General features: G+C 40.9%; 1 protein-coding gene across 6 annotated transcripts in view; it reads right to left on the bottom strand.

Annotated features, from left to right (window-relative positions):
- The window catches only part of prrc2c (proline-rich coiled-coil 2C), an 86,159-nt gene that overhangs the window by 12,956 nt on the left and 51,462 nt on the right, over nt 1-21,741 (bottom strand). For 2 of the 6 annotated variants that reach the window (XM_067990694.1, XM_067990698.1), the window contains exons 17-24: nt 20,794-20,996; nt 19,928-20,082; nt 18,504-18,921; nt 17,215-17,300; nt 13,000-13,239; nt 12,261-12,512; nt 8,025-8,117; nt 7,338-7,439 (exon numbers count right to left, since the gene is read on the bottom strand). In XM_067990694.1, the coding sequence (XP_067846795.1) occupies nt 7,338-7,439; nt 8,025-8,117; nt 12,261-12,512; nt 13,000-13,239; nt 17,215-17,300; nt 18,504-18,921; nt 19,928-20,082; nt 20,794-20,996 (1,549 nt within the window). The remainder of the gene's footprint in view (nt 1-7,337; nt 7,440-8,024; nt 8,118-12,260; nt 12,513-12,999; nt 13,240-17,214; nt 17,301-18,503; nt 18,922-19,927; nt 20,083-20,793; nt 20,997-21,741) is intronic. The other 4 variants (XM_067990699.1, XM_067990695.1, XM_067990697.1 and 1 more) reach the window with 4 other exon arrangements.

Below are 21,741 nucleotides of genomic sequence, written 5' to 3'. Positions count from 1 at the left end.
CACTTCCCCCACCTGGCCTGAGTCAATGGAAAGCACAACTTAGTTGGTAAGGGTGATAGGGCAATCTTTGCTTTTGACTACCAAGACTGTGAGAATTTACAAGCCGGACACAGAGGTTTAATGACATTTCTCCTTCTTTTAGGATTATCTAACATTCCAGTCATTCCTGAAAGCCTATAATTAGCTGAACAAAAAAAAGCAATGCCATGCAAGGAGATGACACAATTACTTATCATGTTCACCATTGTTGGCCTGTTGGCAGGCTTTGCAACCATTAAATCTAGCTGCTGGTACTTGACAACTTGATTAAAGGATTTAATACAAAAAAGCGCTTTGAGGGCTGAGTGTCAACACAAAAGGAAAACAAAACAGCAAATCAAAGGTCCACAATTTGTAGGAATTTTTTTTGCTCTTTAAAAAAGGCAGTAGCTTCCTCACTAGTGTATGGTTCTATGGCTGACAGTCACCCTCTGGTACCTCACCCATATGGTGATTATACACATGTATGCCGCGACAGTGAGCACTGGCAGGCTAACTGGCTGTGAAGGACATCACAGCCCAGCCCGATCTTGTGCAAACCCAATATCCACTCGTACTTATACTATAAAGTATGAGTCACTACATAGTAAGAAGCAGGACTCCGGTAGCTTCTTTTCCTTCCTGAAACCAAAGGCATTGCGGCCAAATTGGACGGAATATAAAAAACAGCAAAGAATAGCTAAAAGAATGATAAGGGAGAAATTAGAGTACGAGAGAAAGCTAGCTAGAAATATAAAAAGATAGTAAGAGTTTGAACAGGTATTTAAAAAGGAAAAGAGTAAGTAAAGTGAACGTTGGTCCTTTAGAGTGTCTGGGGAATTAATAATGGAGAATAAGGAAATGGCGAATGAATTGAACAGATATTTTGCGTCTGTCTTCACTGTAGAGGATACAAATAACATGCCAGAAATAATTGTGAATCAAGAAGTGAAAGGGAGGGAGGAACTTAAAACATTTACAATCACCAGGGAAAGGGTGCTGAAAAAAACATTAGAACTGAAAGCTGACAAGTCCCCAGGTCCTGACTGACTTCATCCTAGGGTCTTAAAAGAAGTGGCTGCAGAGATAGTAGATGCATTGGTATTAATTTTCCAAAATTCCCTAGATTCTGGAAGGGTCCCATCAGATTGGAAAATAGCAAATGTAACTCCTCTAGTCAAGAAAGGAGGGAGACAGAAAGTAGGAAACTACAGGCCAGTTAGCTTAACATCTGTCATAGGGAAAATGCTAGAATCTATTATTAAGGTAGTTATAGCAGGGCACTTCGAAAATCTCAATGCAATCAGGCAGAGTCAACACGGCTTTGTGAAAGGGAAATTGTGTTTGACTAATTTATTAGAGTTCTTTGAGGAAGTAACAAGCAACGTGGATAAAGGGGATCCTGTGGATATGGTGTACTTGGATTTCCAGAAGGCTTTTGACAAGGTACCACATCAAAAGGCTACTGCACAAAATAAAAGCTCATGGTGTAGGGGGTAACATATTAGCATGGATAAAGGATTGGTTAGCTAACAGGAAACAGAGAGTAGGCATAAATGGGTCATTTTCAGGTTGGCAAGATGTAACGAGTGGAGTGACACGGTTCGGTGCTTGGGCCTCAACTATTTACAATCTATATCAATGACTTGGATGAAGGGACCGAATGTATGGTTGCTAAATTTGCTGATGACACAAAGGTAGGTAGGAAAGTAAGTTGTGAAGAGGACACAAGGAGTCTGCAAAGGGAAATGGATAGGTTAAGTGAGTGGGCAAAAATTTGGCAGATGGGAGTATAATGTGGGAAAATGTGAACTTGTCCACTTTGGCAGGAGGAATAGAAAAGCAGTATATTATTTTAATGGAAAGGGATTGCAGAACTCTGAGGTACAGAGGGTGTCCTAGTACATGAATCTCCAGAAGTTAGTATGCAGGTACAGCAAGTGATTAGGAAGGCAAAGGGAATGTTGTCATTTATTTCAAGGGGAATGGAATATAAAAGTAGAGATGTTTTGCTACAGTTGTACAGGGCATTGGTGAGACTGCATCTAGAATACTGTGTGTAGTTTTGGTCTCCTTATTTAAGAAAGGACATAATTGCTTTGGAGGCAGTTCAGAGAAGGTTCACTCAACTGATTCTTGGGATGAGGGGGTTATCTTATGAGGAAAGATTGGACAAGTTGGGCCTGTATACACTGGAGTTTAGAAGAATGAGAGGTGATCTTATTTAATCATTAAGATCCTGAAGGGACTAGAAGGGGTAGATGCTGAGAGGATGTTTCCCCTTGTAGGAGAGACTAGAACTAGGGGCCACAGTTTAAAAATAAGGGGTCTCCCATTTAAGACGGAGATGAGGAGAAATTTTTTCTCAGAGGGTCGTGAGTCTGTGGAACTCCCTTCCCCAGAGAGCAGTGGAGGCAGGGTCACTGAATATTTTTAAGGCTGAGTTAGATAGATTCCTGATTTACAAGGGAGTCAAAGGTTATAGTCAGTAGATGGGAAAGTAGGGTTGAGGTCACAATCAGATCAGCCATGATCTTATCAAATGGCGAAGCAGGCTCTAGGGGCCAAATGGCCTACTCCTGCTCTTAATTCGTATGTAAATGTAGCACCTTTTTACTGCCTTGGCTGCGAACAGAGGATTTTTTAAAAAATTATATAAAGTATATACTTTCAAAGACTAAATCAATAACTGCATTGAACAAATTGTGGAATTGACTCAGTGAATGGGTAAGCTTAAAATTTTTTCCTGGTACAGAACAGGGAGGCCATCAAAAGGAAAAGAAATGTTTACATTGAGAACGCATTAAATACAGCACCAGCTAGGCAAGATCAAGTGCAGGTATAAAATGTAAAAGGTTTGTCCAGTCATGCTTCCCATTTGGGTAATGGCTTATTCGTTTATATGTGGAGGTTAAGCAAATGAGGAGGAATGTACAGAAATGATTAACATTTGACTCTTAGGACTGCAGAATTCTTAACACTACCAAATGAGTGGAGGCACAGAAATTCGAGGTTTGCAACAAACAACACGAAGAACCATTGTTAAAAGTCTGTGATGCACCATAACATTAACTTTATCATACTTTCTGGCTATTATGTAGCTCTCTTATTGCTGCCATCTCCATTTGTTAAGCTCTTCCATTTCCTATAGTATGCAACACCCAGTCTCAAAAGAGAAGGTATGATAGTCCAGTGGTTATGGAACTGGATTACCAACCCAGAGCACGAGCGCTCAAATCCCAACACGATAAATTGTGAAAGAGCTCAATAAATTTAGTAATTTGTGGGCTGACACCAGAAGTGATCAGGAAAGTAGCTGGATTGTTGTAAAAACCAAATTGGTTACTAATCTCCTTCAGGGAAAAGACCCTGCCATCTCTATCCGGTCTGACCAACACACAACTCCACTCCAGTCCCCTGGAGCATCTAGAGGTGGGCAATAAATAAATGCGTCATCCACATCGCAAGAACAAGTAAGTGAAAGGTTTTTCAGTCAAATGAGAAAAGCACAGGACCACCAGCAATTGCCCCTTAGTCCTAATGTCCTCCAAATGATTTCTTGCTGAAAAGACATTCCTTTTAAAAGTAGTGGGAATTAGTGGATATATAAGGCTGGACCATCATGAACTAGATAGAGAACAAATTCAGCACAAAAACTGTTACTTTGTGTAATTGCGACATTGTTCTTCTAGTTTCTCTCTCAAATTCTCTCACTGGGCTTATCTTGTCCACGAGACCAATCTCCTGCTCCCTTCACCCTATTCCTACTAAATTGACTTTCCAACTTCCCTTCCTGGCCCCATGCTAGCTGACATTGTAAATGACTCCCTCGTAAGTACTGTCCCACTCCCTTTCAAAAACAGCCATTACCCGTCCCTCCTCAAAAAACCTATCCTTGGGTCCTCTGTCCTTGCAAACTACTGCCCCTATCTCCAGTCTCCTTTTACTCTCCAAAAGAGAAAGACTTGCAGTTATATAGCAAATGAAGTACTTTTGAAGTGTAGCCACTGTTGTAATGTAGGAAACATGGCAGCCAATTTGCACACAGCAAGCTCCCACAAACAGCAATTTGATAATGACCAGATAATCTTTTTTTAAAAAAAAGTGATGTTGGTTGAGGGATAAATATTAGCCAGGACACCAGGGATAACTCCCCATCTCTTCTTCAAAATAGTGCCATGGGACCTTTTACGTCCACCTCAGAGGGCAGTCGGGGCCTCAGTTTAGCGTCTCATCTGAAAGATGGCACCTCCAACAATGCAGCACTCCCTCAGTACTGCACCGGAGTGTCAGCCTAGATTTTGTGCTCAAGTCTCTGGAGTGATACCTGAACCCACAACCTTCTGACTCAGAGGTGAGAGTGCTACCAACTGAGCCACAACTGACAGTCCTTGAAAGTGTTGTTGCCTCCAAAATCTATGCCTATCTTTCCCACAACTCCCTGCTTGAATCTCTCCAATCAGGTTCCTGACCCTGCGACAGCACCAAAACGACCCCATCCAAAGTGACAAATGACATCCTCTTGTCACTGTGGTGATGAATTATCCCTCCTCATTTTCTCAACCTCTCTACAACATTTGACACGATGAACCACCGTACTCCTTGAACGCCTCTCCTCCGTTGTTCAGGTCGATTGGACTACACTTGCATGGTTCCACTCTAACCTATCCGACTGTAGTTAGACCATCTCCCGCAATGGCTTCTCTTTCCACCTCTACAATGTTACTTCCAGAATCCCCTAAGGATCTATCCTTTTCCCCATCCCCCACCCTTTCCCCGCCTACATGCACCCCCTCGACATCATCCGCAAACATGGGGGCAGCTTCCACATGTATGCTGATGACATCCAGGTCTACCTCTCCGCTACTCAACCCCTTCACTGCCTTTGTCAGATTGCTTGTCCGACATATGGTCTTGGATGAGCTGCAATTTCCTCCAGCTAAACATTGGGAAGACCAAAGCCATTGTCTTCAGTCCCCGGCACAAACTCTGCACCCTTGCGAATATTTCAGTCTGAACCAGACTGTTCGCAACCTCGGCATTCTATTAGACTCCGGGCTGAGTTTCCGAACCCATATTCGCTCCATCACAAAGATTGCCATCCACCTCTAACTTCCACCACTGCCTCAGCTTAAATACTGCTGAAGCATTCACCCCACGCCTTTCTCACCTCCAAACTCGACTATTCCAATATTCTCCTGGCTGGCTTCCCATCCGCCACCCTCCATAAACTTCAACTCACCCACAACACTACTGCCTGTTTCCTATCCCGTACCAAGTTCCATTCACCCATTACCCATGTCCTCACTGACCTACAACGGCTCCTGGTCACCCAATGCTTCAAATTTAAAATTCCCATCCTTGTGCTTAAATCCCATCATGGCCTCAAATCTTTCCATCTCTAACCTCCTCCAGCCCTAAACCCCGCCCGATTCTCCATTCCTCTGACGTTGGCATCTTGGGTATTTCTCTCCCTTTGCCCTACTATTGGCAGCCATGCCTTCAGCCACAGGCCCAATGCTCTGGAAATCCTTCCTAGACTGTGCTCTCAATCGCCGCCCCTCTCCTATAAACCCACCCTCTTCATCCAGGTTTTTCGTCACCCCTTCTAATATCTCCACCTTTGGCTCAGTGTTCTTTTTCTTCTTTCGTCTCTGTGAAGCACCACTAGATGTTCTATGCGCAAGCTGCTATGTAAATGCAAGTCATTTTATATTTAGAAAGGGTGGGGAAAAAAGCAGCTTTGGAATCCACCTTTGCCTTGTAGTTACTTGTAATCTCAATAAATTCTGAATGATCAACATCACAGTGTACTAAGAGTCACAAGCTTCAGAGGAACCAATACTGAAAAGTATGTGTTCAATTGTGCTTTCTAGATTGTTTGGTGCACTTCTTTTTAGCTTGGAGGTTAATGATGCTTATAGTCTTCCTTGCACACCATGTGCTTCACGATTCTCCATTAACAGTATGCACAACCAAGCAAATCTGTCATAATATCCCCCTTACCCATCAAAAAAGGACTGACATTTTACCATTTAACATTACACAGGCGTCTGAAAACTTAAGTTAACTACTGCACCCCTTTAAGATTCAAATGAATCTCATGCGCACCACCCACCCTCCCCCCTGCCCCCCATTACATTAGAATGCTACCAGCAACTCCAACTTTGACTATAGTGCTGTGAATGAGATTAGTGCATCGCCACAGAAAGCAATACAGTCAGCAGCAGGCCATTTGTTTGATGGTGAATGGAGTGTTTAATCTTGACTATACAGGACGGTGATTTAGAATTGACTTTCTCCAGATACAGGGGAAGATCTAGGGCCAGGAACAAAAATATTAATTTGCAAGTTTTAAAACAGATTATACATGCATAAATTATCATTTGCACATTTGTTACCATTCATGTGGAATCTGTCAAAAATGTATATGTGAAGTATTCCATAGCACCAACAATTCTGAAATACTACAGAACTATGAACACAAGTAATTTTGTAACATGTCAAATCACTGTGCAGCAATACTTAACTAATCAAGTTAATAATCAAGTATAAATGAGATGTTATTTTACTAAATTTGTTACGTTATATCAGACCACCCCTTGAGTACTGTTTTCTGTTCATTTATTATACTTCTCTATTTTGTTTTAATTATTTTCTATTCTTATTTATCCTTCTGCAATTATTGTGAAAAAGGACAGTAATAATTCAATTTTATGCCTATTCCCTTTTCCTCTCCACATTTCACCTCATTCTCACACCTCCTCTCACAATCAATAGGAATTTTGTAGGATCCCAAAGTCACTTTCCAGCTTGGAATCACTTCCAACTGCTGGGGAAATGATAGCAAGCCACTTAATGTCATCTGGTATTCTTGAGAAAGATAACTCATAAGACAGAACAAATAAGGCCACCCAATAGAGGTGTTATACAAGTGGTGCGCCTATGAGGTCATTGTCGAAGACAACACAGAAGCAAACTTACAAAGGACTTCATAGATGACTGTACAACACTTTTAATTGCAGTTTAAATTGAAATAGCTCAGAGTACTCCTGACCTTGAAGGAACAAAAAGTAGCTTTGCTTCGGATAAAATGCAGTTGCCATGTATATTTCTGTTCTTCAGCTATAATGCATACACCAGGCAAGTAGAAATATTGAGTAGCCACTATTACAGACTATGACAAGTTTAATGGACATGGGATATTTAGGTAAAGAGGTGATGGAAGGTAAAATGTAGGGTAAAACGATGTATAAAATGCATCACACCCAGCTCTCTCCCTGCACATCAAAATACCCCTAGAGGGATCAAGTACATACCTTGAGGGTGAAGTCGACAGTGGCGGGAGAGACTGGTGTCAGGCTGGAGCTCTGTTGTAGAGTCTCCCTCCTGGGGATGGGAAGGGTGTGGGGCAGGGGCACCTGAAATGCAGGCAACACACATCACACTCTCACTAGAACTAGAAAAACTACAGTATCCAAAAATGTTCAGAAAAATCCCAAGAATTAATAATTACATTTAACGTATTACTACAAGTATTATCCTTTTTTCCATTTACACAAGAGGATAGTGGTGGTACTAAACAAAGCAGGTTTCAGGAATAATTTCTAATAACTATGAAAATCCTGAGAACTATATATGTTTTAAGTCTGAAAAGTACTTAGGGTGTAGGAAGATTTAAATTGCATTCAGGCTGCTTTAGTTCAAGATAAACAAAACTTTAAAATAAGTGACTATTTTAAATTTAAAATTATGTGCAAATACAAGCAGCCGTTACCACAGTGTGCATAAACATTTCTGGCATTCCCATATTAAGAGCTATACAGCCATCATATTCTTAACCTGGTGACGAGATTATCCAAATGACACCTTTAAGCTTCAGTAATTGCAGCATAAAGCCCATTACTCAAACAATGTTCAACAGGTCATAAATGTTTGTGAAGTGGAACTGTACATCAAAACGCACACAAGAAAGTAAAAATGTTCTCTTGTGTTGGTTTACTTACATTGCTGACCAGGGTATCCTCTATTTTGCTACTGCCAGTTGACACAGAATCGGACAGTGACGAGGAAGGGGCTGTGTAATCAGTCATGGATTCCTAAAATTTAAATTTGCATATAATCAGATTTTAAAGTTTGAATGACCATGCTAATTTCAGAATCATGACAGCTTATTTCACTTTAACTAGAGTTGGAGTGTCCAACTTTCTAGTCTTTGTGGGCTGCATATATTAGAGCTCCAGGGGCCACAGATAAAGTTTAAAATCAATGTTCCTATTAGCTTGCATGCATTTCATGTTGCTGATACTACCAGATCTTGGTGTACAGATTTAAGATTCATCCACAAATTAGGTTATAGCCCTTTCCAAAGCTCCACATGCGGCCTACAATCTGCAGTCTGGACACCCTTGAACTACAGCATAAATAGTTTTTAATCTAATATTAAAATCAGGTTACAGTAGTGAAATAACTGAAAGTTTGGTTATTTACAATATTTTAGAAGCTCATTCAAGAGATCAACCTTTTGGGGGCACTGCATCTGTACAAATGGCAACCCACATGGCAAGTGGGCCAAGATAATCATATATATTTACAAGATAGTGTGTTTTTAAAAAAAAATTAGCCGCATGACCAAAACCTACATGTAGAGCATTGCATTATTTTGAATCTGATCTTACAGTAAAAATACTCAGTTCCGTTAACTACTATACCTCTTAAAGGTGCACATTTCAACATATATTTGAATAAAAAGTCAAATCATAATTGCGAGTGAAAGGTTAAGATGTAATTGTTAATTGCTCTGACATTAGATGGCAATTTTCAACTTTTGGTGAAGAAACTTATTTACACTCTCCTTTATAATGATTTTATATCTTTACATTCATTCATCTTTTGGATACTTGTATCGTAGTTATGTAATTAACAAAAACGGCCTTTGAAAGTGGTAGCAATTTTTAAACTTTAGAATTTAAATTTGCTTGAAAAATCAATCCCCATTTTTATTTCAATAGAACTGGAAAATTAAAATTTTCCATAATGCAGAAGAGCTAGTGATTTATCCTAGGAGTTGAGAAGGCACATTTGCAGCCAAACAAGACTTCAGACATCAGTACTATTGCCTGTTACTTGCATCATAACATTTATTCCATCTTCTCGTTCCCATCTCAGAAATTTCAGTGGGCAAGCCAACTTTCTGATCAGACAATCCTAGTAGCATTTGGAGATATACTAGCTATCAACTAAATTGACTCAACATTTTAAAAATGCACGATAAAATGGTTACCCCCTTTTTCTTACCAATTTTCTCCTCTTTCCTCCGCATCCTTGCTGATGTGTGGCTACATTTTTGTGTCCGCTGACAGTGAATGTTAGCAGGCTATGTGGCCATGAAGAGGGGGTATCACAGCAGAGCCCCATCATGTCCTGAACATTTATTTACATCCATTTCTATTAGCATTCACTGGATAGTAATTACAGGCAGCAACCCTGATGGATATTCCCCTTCTTAACCCAGAAACTCTTAAGGGCAACTATAGCATCCCTACAATAGTCTCAGGTGGAGGTCAGCTAAATCAGCAGAGACCAAACCTGGGATTTTTCTACTATGGCTCAGGTACTCGCTGGAAAAACTCAGCAAGCTATCTGACGAGCATTGTAAAAATTTTAGAAAATTATTCCCCCACTAGACAGAATCCACCGAGGGCAGATGAATATCTCTAACTCCTCCATCTCTAAACGTTCACAGGAATTACACAATAGTGAAAACACAAAACTGTTTTTCAAGGAACTGGGAATGGTTATTCCCCGTTTGGGAATTCTATGACTAGCTAGCCTCAGAATTGCCAGATCACTCAGAAAATATTTGATTTTTTTTTTATTGTTGCAGAAATGTTAACTGAAGTAAACCTCAAGAGCACAGTAACCCAACATCAGCAAATCAGCACATGCAATCATCTTCAGTCATTGACTACAGCACTGGGAATGCCTTTTCTTCACAACAGAATATCTGGAAACTACTCATGATGTAACTTTTCAATTTAATGTGCTGCCAGCAACTTTCACATTTTTTCAGATTAAGTTCTAATCTGTGAATTAATAAATTGAAGATTATCAATGAGTCAGTGGATAAATGTACTGCATCACATGGTGCTGACTCACAGATCATGATGGTCCCGATCTGTACAAAGTTAGACATTCTCAAGTTGCGACAGCAGAGGCTATGCTATCCCAAAATCCCAGGGTGAAAAGGGGAGAAGACTTCTCATTCCTAATCACTACCTAGTGACCACAGCAACAAATGAGCATGTACAAACCTCAGCCAAGGACAAAAATAGAATGACACACACTGTCTAAACTCACATGAAAAATTGTGATGTGGAGATGCCAGTGATGGACTGGGGTGGACAAATGTAAGGAATCTTACAACACCAGGTTATAGTCCAACAGTTTTATTTGAAAATCACAAGCTTTCGGAGGCTTTCTCCTTCGTCACTCACCTGACGAAGGAGAAAGCCTCCGAAAGCTTGTGATTTTCAAATAAAACTGTTGGACTATAACCTGGTGTTTTAAGATTCCTTACATGAAAAATTGTACCAGAGATCTATTGGTGCCTGTGGAACTACACCCCAGCATGAGAGAATTCTAAATTCTACATTAATGAGTGTGCTGAGAGAAAATCATTAAGAAAACTGAAGAGGAAATAATTGGATTAAATAATCAATTTAATCTTAGATAATGAAGCAGTCTGTGCCTTCATGCAGCAAGACTTTCGGAACATCCAGGCTTGGGCTGATAAGTGGCAAGTTAACATTCACGCCAGACAAGTGCCAGGCAATGACCATCTCCAACAAGAGAGAGAGTCTAACCACCTCCCCTTGACATTCAATGGCATTACCATCACCGAATCCCCCACCATCAACATCCTCGGGGTCACCACTGACCAGAAACTTAACTGGATCAGCCACATAAATACTGTGGCTACAAGAGCAGGTCAGAGGCTGGGTATTCTGTGGCGAGTGACTCACCTCCTGACCCCCCAAAGCCTTTCCACCTTCTACAAGGCACAAGTCAGGAGTGTGATGGAATACTCTCCACTTGCCTGGATGAGTGCAGCTCCAACAACACTCAAGAAGCACGACACCATTCAGGACAAAGCAGCCCGCTTGATTGGCACCCCATCCACCACCCTAAACATTCACTCCCTTCACCACCGGCGCACCATAGCCGCAGTGTGTACCATTCATAAGATGCACTGCAGCAACTTGCCACGGCTTCTTCGACAGCACCTCCCAAACTCATGACCTCTACCACCTAGAAGGACAAGGGCAGCAGGCACATGGGAACACCACCACCTCACGTTCCCCTCCAAGTCACACACCATCCCGATTTGGAAATATATCGCCGCTCCTTCATCGTAGCTGGGTCAAAATCCTGGAACTCCCTACCTAACAGCACTGTGGGAGATCCTTCATCACACGGACTGCAGCAGTTCAAGGCGGCGGCTCACCACCACGTTCTCCAGGGCAATTAGGGATGGGCAATAAATGCTGGCCTGGCCAGCAATGCCCACCTCCCATGAACGAATAAAAAATTAACAGCCAGTCCACAAGCACTGCATTATCTGGCACTCATTATAGGCTTCAACTGCTATTTATATAACATTTCGAAAAACGAAACCACTGTGATCTGTTGCTGTTTTTTTTAATACCGAGTTTTCATAGCAGTTGATTTAAATATATACTGATTTCCCTTAATTCTGCATAGATGAGTATACATCAAGTTAATTGTAATGAAAAAATCAGACGAGCATTTCATCTTTGCAATAATTGGACTGTATTGGAGGACTTGGACAGATGACATGTACACTGATAAGACTATAGTGCCTGACAAATAGGGATGCTTATTGCTTATCTAAATGAAATTGGTATTTGTTAAAGTGGGAATGGCAACCATTAATCGGACACATACCACGTGCATGCAAATCTGAATGTCTAGAAAAACTCATGGTTTTACATAATTAGTAGACAAATATCTGCAGAAATGAATGGGAGAAAATGCTGGCTTAAAAATGTGAAATAACTGTTGGCCTGTAATGTTAACTCCATTAATAGGTGGGTTTAGCTGTAGAATAAAATGAAAAGTATTTAGGCACATATGGCTAACAGCTGTGTTTTTAAACTTAGGTATCAAGGTAACGCACATTAAGATCAGTCGTCAAAAGCAATTTATTTTGTTGATATTACCTTTGAATTTTCTCCAAATTCTGGTGTTGGCACAGAGATCATTGTCTTTACCTCAGTGCTCAGTTCAGTCACCACTGTAGGCTCCTGTGTTACTACAGGCTCTGGGCTTCTGACGGTAACAGCTGGAGACTCGTCTTTTCCTTCTGTATCGGTCTGCTGTACGTCTTTGGCCTTCCTGTTTTTCAATGACCGCTCCTTACCAATGGGACCAGGTCTATGTTCTTGGCTCTCCACTGGGCTCAAGTCTGGAAGCTACGAATCAGATACAGAATCAGAAATGGCGACTTAAACGGCTGCAAATACAACCTCAAATCATTCATAGGACTGGCCTGTTAAAAATCACCAAGTCATAAATGGAAGCTTCAACCTGCTTAGCAACAGACGTACTGTAAACGCAAGTTCTTTTTAACATAAAGTTCCAGCAAGTTCGGTGACCAACGCTAGGGATTTACACAGTCAAATCCACTTGTATGCAATCCACTTAGGAACAAATTTCTGAAGTGAATATTGCAATTCCTAAATATGACTATGTAAGAGTCCATTTAAGTCTGGGTATACAGTTTTTTTGGTCTATACCCACCTATTGCATTGCATGATTCCACTGAGCTTGTGCGTGCAGTTTTGGTAGGGAAAAAAAAAACCTATAAATTAATCTTCTACAGCACAATCTCAGGATTTATAACATCTTGTGGCCAGCAACCAAATACAAATGGACAGATTTCTGATGAAAGTGGTTTACCTTTTGAGCTTTGATCGGACCTGCACGAGGCTGCTTCTGTCGCTGTTCTTTTGGCTCTGGTAATTTATTCTCAGCAGCCTTTTCTGTTAGGTTCACTTCACTCTCTGTTGCAGCTGTATCAGTAGTGGCAGTGGTTGCGGCTGTTGTGGTGCTGCTGGTGGTGGTGCTACTTTTTGGTGCAACTAGCTGACCCGACTCAACTCCAGGCTCAATTCCATCCTCCTGACCAGAAGCTGTTCCCTACAAGAAAATAGAAAACATTATTTATGCAATTACAGAATCATAGAATGGTTACAGCACAGAAGGAGGCCATTCGGCCCATTGAGCCTGTGCCGGCTCTTTGTAAGAGCGATCCAGTTAGTCCTATTCCCCTGAAGCCCTACAAATCTTTTCCCTTCAAGTATTTATCTAATTCCTTTTTGAAAGCCACGATTAAATCTGCTTCCATCACCCTTTCAGGCAGCACATTCCAGATCATAGCTACTCGCCGCATAAAAGTTTTTCCTCGTGTTGCCTTTGGTTCTTTTGTCAATCAACTTAAAATATATTAAACAATCAGCAAATCCAATATGGATTTTAAATCACATTGATGAATATTAATGAATCATATAACACTATGGGCTGCTGCCATTTCAATGATCTGAATTTAGATTTAAGACATCAGACTTTAAATGCCAAGTATTCAAATTTCTTGTTTCAATTAAAGACCAGAACAAGGCAGATAATTGGATTATTTTCTGTTAACAAGAGGCTCACTAAGTCCAACCTGGGAGTGGAGACCATTTTAGAGTCTAAATAAATTAAGAAAATCTTTGGCTTTGCTAACTTTGTAACCTTTAGCTGAGTGCTCACAAATGCAACATTAGAAGAAATATGCACCAATATTTTGAAACATAACTCTTGGCACCACAGAAAGTAAGTTTTGGTAATGTTTCTAAGAGCATATCTAGGAACATTTGCTAGTGTTTTAGCACCACAACCAGAAAGGATAGTAATCTTTAGCAGGTACAATATTTATTCTTGTGTATTAAGATGAAACGCCCCTGACCAGATTTAGAACGGTAATTGATATGAATTAGTAAGAAATGGTGCAATTCTGAAATAATTTTTTTTGAAGGTTTATGATTTCAGTACTGGAGAATGGAATGTTCTCCCACTTTCAACCCTGGAATGCTTGATGTTACAGAGCAGGGTAAGGTTGTATAACGTGCATTAAAACAGTTTCCCAATGTCTTAGTCTTCAGTGGTAAGTGTACCTTTTGAGTATGGTATTGAGCATTACAGACCAGCAAGGTACAAATACTGATCCCTGGCCTGTGTTGAGCTAGCTGATTCAGCTAGGATGGTTACTAGGGCGATGTAATTATCTCCTAGGATTGTGGCCAAAGGAGAAGGGGTAAGATGAGAGAATCAGCTGAAGATCCCACTTCTGATTGCTATCGGTGACCCCTTCTGAAAAGAGTGCATGTGTATGCGGGGATGAGACAGGCTTGTTTGCAACACACTCCTTACAGCTTGCCTACACTAACTATATGATACCATGACCTAGTGGTGTAGCAGTGGAACCCCCATGTGACCAGAACCAGATACCAGAGTCTTTTGCACATGCATTTCTCCAATCTCTGACAGTAGACTAAGCAGTCACTAGATGAGTCATTAAGCCGCCGAATGTACAGAGCAATTAAGTTACGATCAGATTCACTTGGTTCAATCAACACAGCTTAGGAACATAGGAACTTATCTCCACAAAACAAAAATAATTAACACTACCCCATTTCAGTAAGCCATCATGTTTGACTTAAAAAGACTAATCCTTCTGCATTCTGACTTGTTTAGAATATCTTTTCTGGGCCTTTATGCCTCAGCAACTTATCTGTTGCAAAAGTTTGACTACTTATTAGATGTCTGACGTTCTGCTTAATTCCGGCCTGTTCAGTCCGACAATGTGGAAAATTGCCCAGTTATGTCCTGTCCACAAAAAGCAGGACAAATCCAATCTGGCCAATTACCGCCCCATCAGTCTACTCTCAATCATCAAAGCGATGGAAGGTGTCCTCAACAGTGCTATCAAGTGGCACTTACTCACCATTAACCTGCTCACCGATGCTCAGTTTGGGTTCCGCCGGGACCACTCGGCTCCAGACCTCATTACAGCCTTGGTCCAAACATGGACAAAAGAGCTGAATTCCAGAGGTGAGGTGAGAGTGACTGCCCTTGACATCAAGGCAGCATTTGACCGAGTGTGGCACCAAGGAGCCCTAGTAAAACTGACGTCAATGGGAATCTGGGGGAAAACTCTCCAGTGGCTGGAGTCATACCTAGCACAAAGGAAGATGGTAGTGATTATTGGAGGCCAATCATCTCAGCCCCAGGGCATGTCCTCGGCCCAACCATCTTCAGCTGCTTCATCAATGACCTTCCCTCCATAAGGTCAGAAATGGGGATGTTCGCTGATGATTGCAGTGTTCAGTTCCATTCGCAACCCCTCAAATAATGAAGCAGTCCGAGCCTGCTTGCAGCAAGACCTGGACAACATCCAGGCTTGGGCTCATAAGTGGCAAGTAACATTCGTGCCAGACAAGTGCCTGGCAATGAACATCTCCAACAAGAGAGAGTCTAACCACCTCCCCTTGACATTCAACGGCATTACCATCGCCAAATCCCCCACCATCAACATCCTGGGGGTCACCATGAACAAGAAACTTAACTGGACCAGCCATATAAATACTGTGGCTACAAGAGCAGGTCAGAGGCTGGGTATTCTGCAGCAAATGACTCACCTCCTTTCCACCATCTACAAGGCACAAGTCAGGAGTGTGATGGAATACTCTCCACTTGCCTGGATGAGTGCAGCTCCAACAACACTCGAGAAGCTCGACACCATCCAGGACAAAGCAGCCCGCTTGATTGGCACCCTATCCACCACCCTAAACATTCACTCCCTTCACCACCGGCACACAGTGGCTTCAGTGTGTACCATCCACAGGATGCACTGCAGCAACTCGCCAAGGCTTCTTCGACAGCACCTCCCAAACCTCTACCACCTAGAAGGACAAGAGCAGCAGGTACATGGGAACACCACCTGCACGTTCCCCTCCAAGTCACACACCATCCTGACTTGGAAATATATCGCCGTTCCTTCATCGTCGCTGGGTCAAAATCCTGGAACTCCCTACCTAACAGCACTGTGGGAGAACCTTCACCACACGGACTGCAGCGGTTCAAGGCGGCGGCTCACCACCACCTTCTCAAGGGCAATTAGGGATGGGCAATAAATGCTGGCCTCGCCAGCGACGTCCACAACCCATGAATGAATAAAAAAGTCAGAAAGAAATCAAAAATCTTCCCATAAAATGGGTGAGCTGTGTATCAATTACAGAGGTAAGCTATAGAAATGCTTATTTATCGAATATGAGAAAACATTAAAGCTAGCACCTTAAACTAACTGTCTCAGAACCCCATTTTTTTTAATTTGCAAGAATAAACTATGCTTTTAAAACACATTTAAAGTAACTTTATTGCCCAAATCCTTTTTGTGGAAAAATGGTTAAAAAATCTCAAACTCTCTTGCTGAACACCAACAAGCTGAGTAGATTCTCAGAATGAACATATGTGAAAGAATTCAAGTCTTTTGAAGAACCCATCTCAACCATGGGGAAAATTTGATGCAAACCTTATTGTTACTTCACTTTGAACACTTTCAAATCACCACACAATTCTTACAAGATAATAAAATCTAGCAAATCTCTATATCAGGGGAGATGCTTATACTGCAACTTCAGTGTCATCGCAAAGATGATGTTAATTGGACTTTGGCGACAAGTGGTGCAAGACCCCTGACCGAGTAGCTTTGCATTGTTTGTGTGCAGCATGGCATGGAGTATAACTCCAATACAGTGTTAAATGCTCTAATAAAGGGTTTGGGGATATCTGGAGTTGATTTAAATGTTGAGTACGGATGTTCCTGCCTGCGCTTGTTAAACGTTTAAATTTTAACTGCAGAGAGAGAAGAGCCCTGCTCATAAGTGCAACCATACAAGACTGTGCGTGTTTCAGGCATGTGAATGGCGGTTTGAGCCAGCCAGTAAAAATGAGGTATTCCTGTCCAGAAATGATGCTGCTCAACCAGTCTGAGGCTGGTAGCTGCAGTATAACTGCAAGCATTTAAAAAATTTTAAAAATCCTACTCATAACTGTGCAAATATTTACACTTACCTCAGGTGTTAGGGAAGATGCAAAAGAAGTCAAGGGCTTATTCCATGCACTGACAGATGGAGGCTGTGGAGGACTAATGGGTCCCACTACAAAAAGAAAAGTGGAATATAGTAATTTTTTTTTAATACTCCATTCCTCTTATTTTCTATGGAACAGTTTATTTCACAATTTGCCTTCCTTCATCTGGAAATGCATAACTGACTTCATCATTGCAATTAGTTTTGCCCTTGAGTTGCAGTATCCTTCCCAAAGCATGATACTCAATGTAGCAGCCTAGCTAACAGCTGTTAGAACTTGCTCCAATTGTGGCAGTCAAACTCAAGTGATAGAAAATCCTTGGGATGCAAACCCAAACATTGCGATTGGAGTAAGCCTCCACTACCAGAGCTATTGGGATGCCAGCAACTTTGATCATATATACAAAAATAACTGAAATTTTTACTTTTGAATTCATTTCTAGTATTAGTCATTATTAACCAATGACAGAGCTTCTCTGTCTCATATATTCATTAAAATAACCTTTGCTTAAAACAAGAGCATGTGGTAGATGTGATGTGAGTTGGGTGCAGAATAAATTATTGCAAGTGGTTGGCAGATAAACTTCTTTTACAGCCAGGTCGTCACATGGGCTAACGAATGACATTGAATATACACATTTGCATAAAGCATGATTATGAATTGGTGAATACGAAAGCCAAAAGAAAGGGTATCTGCTTAAGTCAGACACGTTGAAGCACCAACCAGTTGTGTCGCAGAGGCATGCCAGTCCATATCCTACCGTGACAACCTGAAAGGCACGTTTTCATCTTAGGAAGCCAGTCAGGATAGAGAAAAGAATCTAGGTCATCCTTTACCATGCCCATTAACTTGTCCACTGAGAACTTTTAATGAAGTAAATTGGGAAAAACTACTTCCATTGGTCAGTGAATCAGTAACTAGTGGGCATAAATTTAAGACCGCCACCAAAAGAACAAAGGGCAAGGTTAGGGGGCATTTTTTTTTAATATACACAGAGGGTTATCAGGGCATGGAATGCTCCACCAGAAACAGTGGTGGAAGCATAATTCATAATAGTTATTAACAGGGAAGTTTTGAAAAAGAAAAAAAATTAAAAGGCTATGGAGAAAGAGCATGAGAATGGGACTATATCAATAGCTCTTTGAGAAAGCCAGCACAGGTGCAGTGGACTGTATGGTCTTTTGTGATTCTAAGTGGCACATGCCAAAAGGAGGACGTAATAAGAAAGAAACAAAAAAAACAAAATGTTAAAAAAAAAAGCTCATACTAACATTTTTTGGTGATATCAGAAAGGACAGTAGATGAACTCATCTTTTTGTCCCACAGCTCTGCTTCTAACGTGCCTTGTGTTGGTGTAGGGGCCATTTCCTTGCTTGAAACTGAATACTCTGCGTTATTTCCGGAAGTACTGCTTCCTCCCTGCAACTTGGATTGTTCCTGAACTGATACCGGAGTCTCAGGTTGAGATACCGTTGGAGCTGGAGCTGGAGCTGGAGCTGGATCTACTGCCGGAACTGTAGCTGACACCAGAGTCACGGCCTGTTGCTGAGGCTGAACTTGTGACTGGACTGAAGTTGGAGTCTGCGCCTGAGCTTGTTGGGCTGCCTGTTGCTGCTTTTTTGCAAATCGTGGAGGCAGTTTAGAATTCTGGCCTCGCCCCTTCTCATTCACATTCTTTTTGTTCCAGTTCTGTTAGAATAAACAAATGCATTATAAATAACACTTATCAACATGTAAAAATTCAATCAATAACACTGCTTACAAGATATCAAAACAGAGACATGCAGGCAAGATACTATTCTATCAGTGCATGGAATTCTTAGGTAAAATTTTGGGTAAAATTTATATAAAGACAGTGATAATTCATATCAATGTTTCAGAGCTATAATTATGCATATACAATTTTTGATTTGACATTCCACACAAGACACTAGATTACTCAACAAGCTTCGATGTTGCATGCTGAAAAACTAGCTAAACAATGTTTAAGCATAGAACTATGGCTTTTTTTTGCTGATACTAAATTTTAAAACGCATTACCTCACTAAAAAGGTTTTAGCAGTTGTAGTTTCTATTTTACATCTCATTATGATTCGGAAAAATCATCACTACTGAATCCTGCAAAATCCAACAAACTGGTCTACAGCGTTGTTGCTGTCAATGCATCACAGCAAGGTATTACTTTGGAATGCAATTTATTAAGATGCAAAAGCGCAGCATCTGATGTAGGTCCTTTTTTATAAATAGTAAGTATTCTAACTACTGTGCTGACATGTGTGGAGTGAACGGTTTTGTTCAAAAGACTAAGATTTTTGAAGGAGTCGAGGCACACTTCCACAAAGTTGGCCTTGGATAAAATTAAGAAAGCACTTGCATTTGTTAATTCACTAAACAGCAACTTAGAAATATTAAATTTTCATTACTTGGCTTTGCTGTGAAAATTATAATTTACACAGAATAATTGCACAGAAAATTTCAAAGCATTTTGAATGAAAGAATATGGTACTTAACACTTGTTATAACTACTCTGAAATTGATGTCAAATACATAAATCAGAAAAGAACTAGGAATTAGCATTTCCAGTGAATTTCATAATGCCCGCATATAGATAAAAAGACAGTACCAGTTCCTCCTATTGTACTCAAATAAGCAAATGCTTGTCACAACAAAGCTGACTACTCATTAAGTCTGTCACCTGGACAACTTGTTCCTCCTTTTTTCTGCGTTCTTCATCCTGCAGACGTTTCTGTTGTTTCTTCGACACAACTTCAGTAAATCCATCATCAGTTGTGTTACACTGAGAGTCTTCAACTGTCGTCACCTCTGGGTGATCATCAATGATCACCACACCTACAATAATAAATTGAATTGGCAACAGTAACCATCTTGATTTGCATTTGTAACAGCAGGCGTTACTCTCCATAACGTGAGGATAAAACTGTGATAGCTTACCAACATCAAGGGGAAAGAATTTGCTATGCAAACAGGAGAAAATACATGGTGTAGGAGTAATGAACAAGACAAAACATTTTACATACGAGCAGGAGGGAGATCTTTTTGTACTGAAAACTAGAGGGAGTCCAGTCCATATGATGAAATAATGAAGCCACAGGCAGGGTAAAGCTGAGTAACCTGCTATCAGGCCTCCACTTCACTCTAAACCAGCCACTGAGACACAGTTGCCCAGGGATAACTTTCCCCCAGAGAAGAAATCACTGGCCTTAAATTGACACTCTTCCATGGTGGCACAACTTAGACTAGAAATTCAGCAATGCGAGAGATCATAAACCCATACACCCCAACTATGACACCAAACAGTTTCTAACTTTGCTTCCCACTTAAAAGTATTTGATAGTAGTCATCCTTAAAAGATAAAAGGCAATGCACACTAAGAGGGAATATTAGAGTCCTTCACCTGAATAATAAGCTCATTACAATGGAAAAATATTTTAAACTTTAAAATTTTATATTTAAGAATGAGTCAGAATTGAGTTTCTTTTCAGACATACTGTTGAGACATAATCCATTGTACAATAATGTTGGCAATGAAGTAGTACTCACTAGCATAGTTATTCAGGTCAAACTGCGACAGAGCATCAGGCTTCTCTTTTGGTTTCTTAGCTGATTTGGACTCTTCTCTTTTCTTGCCAGCTGCATCTTTAGTAGACTTCTGAGCTGTGCCTGTGTTGCTACTCTCTGGATGGTGAGCCATGTTACTGCTGGTGGGATCAATACCAATCATTGCTGTTCTCTCTTCAAAAGGCCTACATCACACAAACCATACAAACACAAGAAACTAACCACTATCCCCTAAAGAGAAGACAGTCTATTCCTCCCCCCCTCCCCCCCAAACAGGTAAAACAGCATGGAAAAATACATTGGATACACAAACAACTCTACATCATTACCTAAGCTGAAGATGTACCAATTAATTCTGAAAATCTGTTCCCCCCCGCCCCCACATCACAAGTTCCACCGTTCAAAGTTAAGGTCCCTGATTGCTAAAACACTACAAGCTTTCTTAAATTATTTCTGATTCGTAAAAGCTACATCCTTTAAAAATACAAAAACCCCTTGTTCAAAAATAAAGGCGGGTCTTGCATTTCTTCTTCCCCAGGGAACAGTCAAAGCATCTTTTCTGGTACTTTGTGCTAAACAAAGAGAGTGATGTTAGTGATAGGAAATAGGAAGTCAAATGTTTTTCCAGGATATGCACTTAAGTGTCAGCATCAAGCACTCCCAGCTCAAATTAGAGGTATAGCAAAGCTCTGTGTACTCAGCTGGAACAATGAGCTTTAGCCTCAGCCCCCATTGCCCCAGTGTAGACTTGTTCATTTGACACACCACCCATGCTATGAAATTGCCAATTAGTGCGGCTGACTTCAGTAATGCTGTCAGTGGCAAAATACATTGTAAAAGCTGGTTAAGAGTGACCCAGAGGCAACAAGTAATTGAAGCACATTCAGGCTCCTTTCTTTCTGGATAAATACAACCAGATGCCATTTCCAT

Source organism: Heptranchias perlo, chromosome 9, assembly GCF_035084215.1.
Source record: "Heptranchias perlo isolate sHepPer1 chromosome 9, sHepPer1.hap1, whole genome shotgun sequence".
In the NCBI taxonomy this organism is placed as follows: Eukaryota; Metazoa; Chordata; class Chondrichthyes; order Hexanchiformes; family Hexanchidae; genus Heptranchias; species Heptranchias perlo.
This window is presented reverse-complemented; position numbering and strand designations above follow the sequence as displayed.